This window comes from Fukomys damarensis, unplaced genomic scaffold (genome assembly GCF_012274545.1).
Source record: "Fukomys damarensis isolate Sample0158 unplaced genomic scaffold, DMR_v1.0_HiC HiC_scaffold_13, whole genome shotgun sequence".
Taxonomy (NCBI): Eukaryota; Metazoa; Chordata; class Mammalia; order Rodentia; family Bathyergidae; genus Fukomys; species Fukomys damarensis.
The window spans coordinates 2,649,946-2,661,786 of NW_022900925.1; the positions used below are offsets into that span (position 1 = coordinate 2,649,946).

Sequence of the window (11,841 nt, forward strand, 5' to 3'; positions counted from 1 at the left end):
GCCACACATCTCAAATCAGCTTCCCTAGGGATATGGGTTGGGATACTTATGGGATAAAGAAACAAGAAGGCCCGAGGTGTGGGGAAAGGTGATTAGAGGTGAAGTAATCAGTGGTCTGTGCCTTCATAATCAATCTTATGGCTCTTCATGGGATGAATGTTCAGAAAATGTGGCATTGTCCTCTGGCTACCTGCACAGATCCAAGTGATGAGCTGGTGGTCTCAACAAAAATGGGGTTCAAGGCCCTGAAAGTTAACCCAGGCTGCTGTTATCATCATAACATCTGTTAGTATTGTTGTCAACAGCAGAGTTAGCAGGAGACTCATAATATATTGCTCAATTGGGAGAACTCTAAAGTTAGTGATTTTTCTGGTTATCGACCCAAGGGCTTGCATTTTAGCTTTTTTTTTTTTTCTTAAAAACATCCATTTAATCTGGCAGTTTGAACTCTTTTCCTCAATTGAACTCTGACTTTCATGCTCTGAGAAAATATCCTATGAGACTGGGCCATCCTTAACCATTTATGTTCCTTCTAATCTATGTAAATTTCTGCGGTGGCTATCTTATGCAAAATACAGTAAAAATTTATTGTACATTGTTTCTGTCAAATGTTAAAGAAAACATGAAATAAAGGAGAGAAATAGGAAGTAAGGAGAAGTTCTAATAATTCCCCAAGTTATATATTCCATTGTTTCAAAAATATTTCAATATATATGCTAATTTGTTTCATTTATCCTGCTAGGTCCTCTTAGTTCATTGAAAAGAAACTTTTGTGCTATTATCTGTTTCTTTTTTGTAAGAGTCTTTTTGTCTATGACTTGTACTCTAACATTTTGGCCATTCTTTTAAGATTATGGTATACAGTATATTAACTAATGTTATTTTTTAACTAATTTGTTATAAAATTTTGCTTTATTTTTTCATAGAAGTAATGACTGCTTTTACAGATATTTTTTATCAATATCTACTTGTATTACATTGAAATAAAGTTTTTCCTAACCAAAGAAAAAACAAGTGATTTTTGTCGTCAGTTAATAGCAAGTAAAAATAGAGGGCTTTGTTGTTGTTGAGGCGGTGGGGGGGATTGAAGCTCAGGACCTTCCATATGCTGAGCGAGCACCTTGCCACCAAGCTACATGCCCACAGCAAGTGAGAGGCTTTTCCCTCCTCGGTTTTGCTAAGCTGACTCTGTCTAGTTCTGTGAGATGGGAAGGGGTGAGTGGCTGCTCTATTGTAGAACTCCTAATCCTCTAGATCTCTTTTAAAATATAAACAAAAAAATTCAGCTTATGAGAACAGCTTACAACACAGGCTTACAACAGAGCTTAGGAATCTTTAGTTTTTTCCAGAGCAGCCACAGACACAGGAGCCTATGGGAGATGCGTGATTCACACAAGAATAGAAGTTTCAGGGCAGGGCTGGGCCCCAGGAGGAGCCTGAGTTGGGGAGGAGACTTCTGAGTGGCAGTCCTGAGCCTGAGTAGTCCAACTGCCCTGTCACAGCAGCTGGCTGTCATCCATGCCCAGAGCACAGTGAGGAGTAACTGAGCTTCCTTCCGTGTAGAGAAAGTAAACAGTTAAAGTCTTGGGGCAGCTGCAATCATCTGGGCGTGGTTCTCTGGTCTGACTTGGGCTGCATAGATCCTGGGCCAAGAGGCAGAGGAAGGACGGCTTAGGCTTAGGTGGCAGAGTGTCCCAGATGGCTGAGTTGGAACTAATGGCCCCAGGGCCACTGCCAGGGGTTACTGTTCATCCTCTAGGCCCTCTTCTTTCAAACTCTGAGTCAGCCAGACGAGTAGAAGAAGAGGACACAGGCTCCCTGGGAAGGCCTGTGGAAGAGACAACAGAGGGACAGGGCAGTGGCCCAGCTGAGCTTGGGGCTTCTGGTGGAGAGGGGGATGGGGAGATCTTGTGTGACTTTTGCCTTGGGGGCAGCAAGGTGAGAGCGGTGAAATCCTGCCTGACCTGCATGGTGAATTACTGTGAGGAGCACCTTCGGCCACACCAGGAGAACAGCAAACTGCACAGCCATCAGCTGACTGAGCCGGTGAAGGACCGAGACCTGCACACCTGCCCTGCCCATCACAGCCCCCTGACTGCCTTCTGCTGCACTGATCAGCAATGCATTTGCCAGGAATGTGCCCAGGACAAGCACAGGGACCACGCTGCTGTTCCCCTGGAGGCAGCCCGAAGGCACAAGGAGGTGAGTGATTGGAGTCTATCCATCTGGGAGAGGGTAGTGGAAGACGGTGTCCCAGGGAGAGGCCAGCCATGCCACAGCTCCTGACACTGCTGATGTCTCTTCTGTGCTTTGAGTGCACAGGTAAAGACATTGGCCTTAGTACCTGGCTGTTCATCTAGCATAAATATTTATTGACATTGGTTTTGAAAACTGAAATAGCTTACTCTGTCTCATCTTTGTGTGTCCCCCTGTTCCTGTGGGATTCCGTCTTGTCTCTGCTTCTGGCTCTAAGTTTTCCTGCTCTGTTTCATATCACCTGGATATGTGTGTTTAGATGTGTTATGCAGAAGTTCTGGGATTTAAGCGTAGGGCATTTCCTTCTGGCAGAATCTGGATGGTATATTCACTATTGAATGGTGAAGTGCAAGCCTTGGCAGACATTTAATGGAGAAGAAACCTTTTCTTTAATTTCCTTTCCCCAAACAGCGGCCCCTCAGAGATAGCTGGTGTGAAATTCAAGAGCTTTAAAACAGCTAAGATAGCATAGAATTTGAAACCTATGTTCAGGTGTAATGTCAAGCATGACTTAACTCAGTGAAAAATAAAAGTTATTCACCAAGTAAAGGTAGCCAGAGAGACTGAGAAACACCTTGTTCAGAACCTGTAATTTTGCTTCCATCAGAAAAGAAATGATTTTTAGAAAACCTAGCTTTTCTTTTGCCCAAAAGCCAAGAGTCTAGAGAAGCCTTGGGAAATGGTTTAGAATTTTATGATTTGTTTGTCCTACTTTGACTTCCTATGAGCATATTTTTTGTTGTTGTTGTTGTTGTTGTTGTTTTTCAGTAGGGAAGTACAGGTGACTTTTGTCCTACATTTCTTACAGTCATACTCCAGCAGCTCCCTATTTGCATTGCATTAGGCTGGTAGCTTTACAGCAATTTCTTGGCAAATGGTCCTGGACAGTGAAGGAAAGAGTTTCTGGAAAAGGAGATTTCCTTGCCAGGGCACTGCCTATATCCCTGTCCCTAGGCATTGATTCTGTCCAGTATGGGTGGGAGATATTCTGGAAAGCTTTGTCTTCCAGATGCCAATGAGTCACCATTTCCGGCCCAGAAAGTCACTTGTCAACTGTTCCCAGTATTTCCCAGGTCAGGGGATGTCCTGTCAGCAGAGGAAATCAACAAATACAAACATCAAAGGAAAAAAAACCCTCCACATAATTTAGGAAAATAGCTCTTATTGAGTATTGCTATAAACGAAATGCTTTTTATGGATTTTTCTCATCTAATCCTTAGTAATAATGAGGTGAGGACTGTTATCACATCTGTCCAAGCTCATACAGTGGACTAAGTCATGGAGCAAGGCATGGAAGCTTCTGGAAAGCCATTCTACTGCAGGGAATACTATAACCTTACTTTTAAAATGATGTTTTTACACCAAAACCAACCCTGCCACACATATACTAAAGATATTGAGATAAAGTATATTACAATACTATTCCCTTTGGGTAAAATATATGAAACATTATTTTTACATGAAAAAGTGGTACATGATGATGTTTAAAAAATCTCCACCAAATAATCCAATAAATTTTAATAGGCCTGCCCCAGGTCTATTCTCCCTCTTCTCATCAGAGGTTCACACTATCTACCCTTTTCTTTTTTGTACTGGGGATTGAACTTGAGACCTTGTGCTTAAGAAGCAGGCAACAGAACCTCTGAGCTAAATCCTCAGCAGTACCATCTACCACTGAGACAAAATATCCAACACCCAAAGTTAAAAGGGGAAAGGTTTATTTAGCTCTCAGTTTGTAGAGGTTTCAGTCCATAATCAGCTGGCTCCAAGGCAGGGTGACATTGCAGGCAGGCATTGAAGAGGATAGACAGTTCATGGCAGGCAGAAGGTAACAAAGCAGGCAAGTAAGGGTGACCACAGTTCTTTCTATCCCTTGTATCTTATCCAGGCTACTCAGGGTGGGTAGCACTCACATCCTTAATCCTAGTGCCCTTGATCCTAGCATTGTACCGTGAATCAATTCACACAGTCTAGATCCAGCCACCTCTGGAAAAGCCCCATCTATGATCACATGACACTTTGGAGAGACATCTAAACTCAAGCCATAACACACATATAAAATATAAATGGTATTTGTTGGGCACCTAGCATAATACAGAGACTTATAGTGATTGTGATTTCAACAGAAGGAGTTGTGCTAGGCATGTGTAGAGCCCCCAAACACAGACATCCCGGGAGACACCTGTGTAAGGCAAAACAGAGACAGCTGAATGGAGGGCTATAGGGTGTTTTTGTACTGAAAAGCAGTTATGGCTCTGGGTGCAGTGCTACAGTCCCACACTGCAGACCCCTCTGCTTTCTGGTATGCTTCAGAGATCTAGTGTTCTTTCCAGCCCATGTCCTTGTTTTGAGCTTAGAGAGCAAGTTTACTCTAAAAGTGCAGCCATACTCTAAGTGGATCTACCAAATGTTAGGAGCCAAGAGATTTCTTACAAAGAATCCAAGGAACCAGCCCAGAAGACACAGTTTCTTGTTGAGGTGACCAGCTCCACTAGGATTGTTTTGAAAGGATTAGAGGACATATGTAAGTCCCTGGAAGCGTTGCACCCCTTTCAACTAGCCCAAGCCTGCTGCAGTTGCTTGCTGAAGGTTACTGTGGAGGCGTGAAGAGCTAATTACTTAGGCAGGCATGTGGTGCACAGGAAATTTCAAGTGTCAGGGTCAGTTGGGAGAACACAGAACAGCTGACCTGTTACTGGCTCCACAGATTCTTGTGCTGTCTATCAGAAAATCACCATGGCACAGGAACATGGCTTTTCATTCTGATGCTTTAGCATAAGTTGAGATAGTACATGGGGTACAGAAATCCCAGGCTGACCCAAAAAAGGCCAGCTTTTATGGTATCTACAGGATAGGCAGGGACCTGGTCTCTTGATGTCATTGCGCATAGAGGCAGAGTTTTAGTTACACCTGTGCTTTGTGCGTGTATGCCTTTTTTTGCAATGCTTGCTTTCATTATCACCTTAAGTCTCCACTTTGGAGTGTGATTTTTTTAAACCATGCTAAAAAAGTAATCTATAGACTACATTACTCTTTGACAGTTGTGTTTGCCCTTTGCCACTTAGAATTTGCCCCTTATCAGGCTGGGGATTTACCTCAGTGGTGCTGCTTCCTGCCTTGCAAGTGCAAGGTCCCGAGTTCAATCCCTGGTACAAAAAAACAGAAAAAAAAAATGCCCCTTATCATCTGGGAAAGTTCCTAATTGTGTTTTGGAGAAGGGCAGACCCATTCTTCTGCCTCAGTTGGTTTTATCTTAATAATTTTGTCTTTTTTAGCCCTAGCTTCTTTGTATCTCTGCTGACCACATAGTTTCTAAAGGCAGGGGTGACTTTTTATCTTCTTGTCTCCTGGTATGGTCTCTTAGTTTTATGTCCTTTTTATACTTTCAGCTTCCTGGTATGTCTGCTAACCCCTTAAGACTGAGGGATAGCCTAGCTATCTCAGGTACACAGAGTGACATTTCTCAGTTAACCAAATGAGTCCTTTCTAAAGTTCCCAGATAGGCCAGTGAGCAAAGACGACTTGGAGAGGTGTGTGTTCTTTGATTATTTGTTCTGTCTTGCTGAGCTTCTACGCCAGCTAGCTATTCCTAACGGGGACCTCAGTGCTTTCCTTTGCCCTAACTCAGCTTCCAGTGACCCCTTTGTTCTTAAGAGCAGTGGGTCTTGCCTGCAACCTGCTAACTCCTCCTATCATCTCTGAATCTCAGGCTTGCTGCCATGGAAATGAGATGCTGTGTGTGTGTGTGTGTGTGTGTGTGTGTGTATGGGTGTGCACCTGTGTTATAAAATTTGGACTCTTAAGACCATCTTCCGTGTTTGTTCTCCCCCATGAAGTGCATATGGTTCCTTCCTGTTTCTCAGGCTTCTGACACTTATGGAGTATATCCTGTGAGCTAATTGCTGGGCTGCACTGTCTAACCTCCTGGAGCTTGGGCTGTAATCAGGAAGCCAAGACACATACTGTGCCTCCATGGAGTCGCACTGGGAGTGAGATCAGGGCAGGGTTCTTGGAAGAAGAAAGACCTGAGATGAATCTTATCTTGGATCTTTGGAGATGACTAGTGCCAGGCCACTATTTTCAATCTCAAAATTGGTTACAGAAAGGTTAGAGCTATGTGCAGCACAGCCTCCATGTGGAGCAAGAACAAAGCATCTGAGAGCTGAAAGTCTTTGCTTATCTGGACAGACATCAACCAACATTGCTCACAGTCTCTGCTGGTACACAATGGGTGGGTATTATGTGGCAACTCAGAACAAGAGTTTCTTTCGGAAATTCCAAGGAGTGCTCTGTGTTCAGTATAATGTAGCTTTTTTTGTGAACAGTCCATCAGACTGTAAATCTTCTAAGAGCAATAAGTGTCATATTTGATTGGACTGGCATGTAGCAGGTCTTAAAGAATGGAGTCAGTGTCTGGGGATACCAAAAGCAGAGTCTCCAGAGGGCTAACTTGGTGTGGCTGGAAATACAAGAGAATTGACACATGTGGAATATTCTTCTTATTCCTTCTGCTGTTCCTATTTGCATCTCTAAACCACTCCTGGACACCATGATCTGGATGCCCCTTTTGCCCTGTTGATGGAAGAAAGAACAATTTTGTCAACATATTCATGTGGCCTTATACCAGAAGAGAAGGAAATGATTCGACAAGATCATGCAGCTAGCCAGCAACAGCTCTTCTTTCAGATTCAAAATATTGTGCCTTTTGTGCAACATTTATCATTACCTTTCTGAAACAAGTGGGACTTTTAGTGCCCATTGCTAGAAGGCAGTCTGTGCTCACAGGCACTCTTGTTCTGCTCTTGGACAGGACCCACCCTGGCTTGGCATGTGTGTATGGTTCATGGGAAACTGAGACATCCCATCATTTTCTAGCAACAGGAATAGCTGGAGATACAAGATTCCAAAGTGGCTCCACCTTTTGTGGTAATTAGGAGTGCCTTCCCTTGGGGTGACTCACTCAGAGAGGTCCCCATTCTGTGTGCAGCCCCTTTTCCCCTTTTATGGTAGTTTACAGAGGAAAGAGAGGAAAGAAAGCTGCCTCTTTGCTGGATACTCCTGAGTGTCTCTCTAGAGCCTGGCTGGGGATGACAGCTTTAATTCATTCTTGTGTCAGTGCTGTTTAAGGGCTACATTGCATGTGCCTGTGGCTGAGGTGTCCTTTTGTGTCTTCCAACACCTTCAGGAAATTCACATTCTTTTCCATCCTCCCAGATTGGTTCACTGTATAATATAGAATTCCAGGATTATTCTTGAATAGGCTAGACACCCGTCATCCGCTCCTTCTCTCCATTTTTTCCCCTACTCCTCCACTCCAGGGTATCAGGTTTCAGGTATCAGGGGTGAGAAGTCACCTGGGCTCCTTCAGCACCGCAGCAGTGATATGGAGACTGAGCAAAGCTTATTGCCTTCTGCAGTGTCCTTGTGAGGTGACTGCCTTGCATGCAGTTGCTTCCCTCACTGGAGGGTGGGCAGGGGAAGCTCTAGGCTTCTTCATGGGAGAAATGGAGAGGTAATTTATGCCCTTTGAGCTCTGCCAGAGCATAATTACTCACAGCTTTATATAGATAGAGGCTATTAAGTGCAGCGAAAGCTGTGTACTTATTATTTCTTTTTTGCTATCTCTTCCCCTTGTAGAAGTAGGAAAGTGACAGGGCCTTTGAAGTTGGCAAAGACTTAGGTTTACTGCCAGGCAGCTTTCTTGGTAGAAATTGTTTATGGAATCCTAGGAGGCAAGAATAAAGCTGAGGTCAGGGCAGGCACACCCAGGGTTCTCATCTGGGACTGGTTTTGGCTTGTGGGTAGAGTGGGGAAGTTGACTCCGCCTGCTTTCAGAAGCAAATGCAGCAAATGAATGGAAAGCAATTGTGGGTAAGAATAATAATGATGTTGACAACATTGAGAACAATCAATGACATTTATAGTATACTTACAATGCGCCTGGTACTAAGCAAAGTTCCTACTAACACATACTGTTTCATTTAATTCATTATAACTTTTGGAAGTAGACACAATTTATCCTCATCCCATATGTGAAGAAATGGACATTTAAAGACATTAAGTTATGAAATAAGATATGGGGAGTGGGTAGTGGGAACCTCCTTTATAGCTGGTTATGTCACTATTTTCTGACCCCAAACTGAGTTTTCTCCTTTTGGAACTGTGGAACAAGTAACAAGACTGAGCATCATTTGAACAGTGAAAGAACTTTGATTTTTGGCCGAGAATAGAATAGGTCAAGAAATGAGAGAGAAACTCAGAAATCAACTCCCCAACTGGTTGAGCATCAGGAGGTATAGATATAGGTGAAAAGAAATAAGGAAGAGAGAAAGGCTAATAAAGAGCAGGAATATTCATGTCTTTCATGGAAATGAGAAGAGATTTTTCTGAGAACTCAGGTGCCACTTCTCTGTTGCTTTTATGGTTTTTTTTTTTTTGGAGTAGTCATCATCATAGCATTCATCAGCTGTCATGGCACTGGGAATGTGTCCTTCACCATGCAAATTGGATTATCACGATCTGAGAGGTTGTCTGGTGTTCACTTTGGCATCCATCTTAGGTTAGATCCAAACAATTTTGGCTAGCCCGCCTAAAGATGGACTTCTGGCCTTCAAGAATATTATCCTCAAAGATAAACAAGATCAGGGTGGGGTAGCAATTCAATTAGGTCAAGCAGGTGGTATAAGATTAGGGCAGGTAACTGTTGGTGGGGGGCCCAAGTGGTTACCTGGACTTGGAATTGGCATCAGAAGTGGTGAAGTTGTGCACAGTCTTGTGGAACTGAGCCTTTAACCTGTTTACCTGACACTCGCTCCTTGTAGATAGTGTCAGAACTGAGTTGAATTGTGGGACACCCAGCTGGTGTCAGATAGTTTTTTGGTGTGGAAAAAAAAAAGCTCATATAATTTGGTCAAAAAAATGTTTTGTGTTAAGTGTGAATATAAGAAAAATAAGTTTATTTTCTTTATACATAAATTTTTCTGAAGTTTTGGCTGCTAAGTAAAAATCCTGGACTCCCCACCTGATTGTTTGGCTCTAAGCCACGTTTGTCATTAGACGAGATTGGGTGCGTTCAGGGTGGTATGGCTGTAGACTACACATTTGTCATTAGGATATTCTGGGTCGGTAAGTCTAGGTTCAACTCTGACGAGCTGTCAACCTTGGAAAATGACTCAGTTCTTTCACCTGCAAAATAGAATCACTTTTGCCCTTATGTGGGTATAGAAGGGTGGTAAGAGGTAAACCATATACACACTGAAAATGACAAACCATGTGTAGGTGCTCAGTGCATTTTAGCTGATTCATGCTGATGTCATGCCCCAAGGGGTGTTGGCACACAACCAAGACTTTGCTTCTGAGATCAGCAGTAGAGGTCAAATTCTTCATCGAAGAAGGGCAGGGACCTCAAGAGTGGAACATGCCATTGCTCTTGTGACCTTTGTGCACTGAGCTCCGTCCTCCTTAACTCTTTTTCCTTTCTGCTTCCTAGGCTGAGCTTCAGTGCATACAACTGGACCTGGAGCAGAAACTCAAACTGAACGAAAATGCCATTGCTAGGCTCCAAGCCAACCATAAATCTGTTTTGGTAAGACTGGTCTGGGTCACCCACACCCATCTGAGATAATGGAATATATGTGCTATAGTTACAGTGGGGTTACCTAGCAAGTGACAGTTGTGGGTACCGATGGCCACATTATAGGGTAGTCTCACCTTGCTATCCAGATTTATTGTGAAATTGGCTTGGTTTTAAAGCTGGCAAGTGATTTACTTTTTAGTAATAATGAATAGAACCAAAACCAATAAAAAAATAACAGCATTCAGCATTCTTATTTCTACTTTTTTTTTGGTACCAGGGATCCAACTTGGGCCCTTGCTCTTGTGAAGCAGGCACCAGAACCACTGAGCTAAATCCCCAGCCCTTTCACATTTTTTTGAGACAGAGTCTCCTATCAGATCAGGCTGGCCTTGAACTGACTATATAGCCCAGGCTAGCCTCAAACTCATGGTGATTCTCCTGCCTCAGTTTCCCAAATGCTATGATTATAAGCATGCACCACCATGCTCAGCTTTCTATGTGCTTTCTTACCAGGAGAAAAGTAAATGTGTGTGTGATTAAGTCAGAGGAATTGCTGTATCTTGGCTCCTTCCATAATGGCAGGATGTTCTGCCTTTGTATCTCACCAGTTCTTTGTCTGGAAAAAAGAGTTGAGAACTCATGGATTAGTAGATAGTGCTTGATAAACCAGGTTAGCTTTAGTCTCTCTAGTTTATAACCACTTCCCAAATAGACTTTAAGTAGACCCAAGCAAAATTCTATAAATACCTTTCATTGGTAGTAACCCAAGAGAATGCTAAACACCTGCCCTATGGGCAGTACTCATTCTCAGCATCCTATCTAGCTATCCACCTGTCAACCCACCCACACACATACTTATCTACCTGTCCACTTGTCTACCCATTGGCTATTCACATACCTATCCATCTGTCCATCCATTAATCCATACTTCCATCCACCCCCCCACCTATCCACCTATGCATCTATTTGTCCATGCGTCCCCCATCTGTCCACCAAGCCACACACACACACACACACACACACACACCTATCCATCCATTTACCCATCCAATCTAATACATATATACACTTCAGTTAATTTCTACTCTATGCTTATAACGAACTAGCAGCTGAAGGATAAATGCTCTTTCTTACTTAAAATACCTTATTAAAAGAAGAAGTATTTCTCAATGGAAAGGTTTAGGAAGGAGAGGCCACAACAGGAGTCAATCCACCAATATCATTTGAGGCCATTTTACCCAGGATGGCCTCAGGGAGGGTGGGCAGAGATTTTTTACCTACCTGCATTTTATCTTCATGCCTCTGAGCTCAAGATATCATGCTTCTCTGAGAACCTACAGGTTGTGATTATAGAAAGTGAATGTCTTCTACTCCTTTCCTATGACTCCCTCATGTAGGTTCCTGTGTCTTGTTCTGCTCCTGCTTTATGTTGGTGATCAGGAGAGGATAGGGCATGGAGCCCCGCTGGCCTCTGTGACTCAGAAACCTAGACACTTGCAGTCTGATAGGGCAGGAAGGGTGAGTGAGCCAGGGAACTACAACATGTTATGTAAAGCAGAGCTAGGAAAAGACACCAATAACTCTTCCCATTAATGGTAGTAAACAAAACTGACATCTCTTCTATGGTAGCCATCTGCATCTGTTTTTTCATATTTACAATATGAAGATACAAGGGCCGGGGATTTAGCTCAGTGGGTCCCCCACTTTCCTCACAAACACAAGGTCCTGAGTTCGATCCCTTGCATAAAAAAAAAAAACAAACCAATTTGACATTTAGATTTAAGTCCAGTGAGGGTTGATTGTCCCAGAGTTCAGTGTTTACAAAGATAAGAAGGCAACATCTGTAAATTACTGGTTTTGTAAACTTTCCTCAAACACAAGGTCCTGAGTTCGATCCCTTGCATAAAAAAAAAAAACAAACCAATTTGACATTTAGATTTAAGTCCAGTGAGGGTTGATTGTCCCAGAGTTCAGTGTTTACAAAGATAAGAAGGCAACATCTGTGAAAA

At 43.0% G+C, this 11,841-nt stretch overlaps 1 protein-coding gene across 1 annotated transcript in view; it reads left to right on the top strand.

Annotated features, from left to right (window-relative positions):
* The first annotated feature begins 1,464 nt into the window (after positions 1–1,464).
* The window catches only part of Trim16 (tripartite motif containing 16), a 22,801-nt gene continuing 12,424 nt past the window's right edge, over positions 1,465–11,841 (top strand). The window contains exons 1-2 of the mRNA XM_010618824.2: positions 1,465–2,202; positions 9,746–9,841. Of these exons, the coding sequence (XP_010617126.1) occupies positions 1,699–2,202; positions 9,746–9,841 (600 nt within the window). The 5' untranslated portion in view covers positions 1,465–1,698. The remainder of the gene's footprint in view (positions 2,203–9,745; positions 9,842–11,841) is intronic.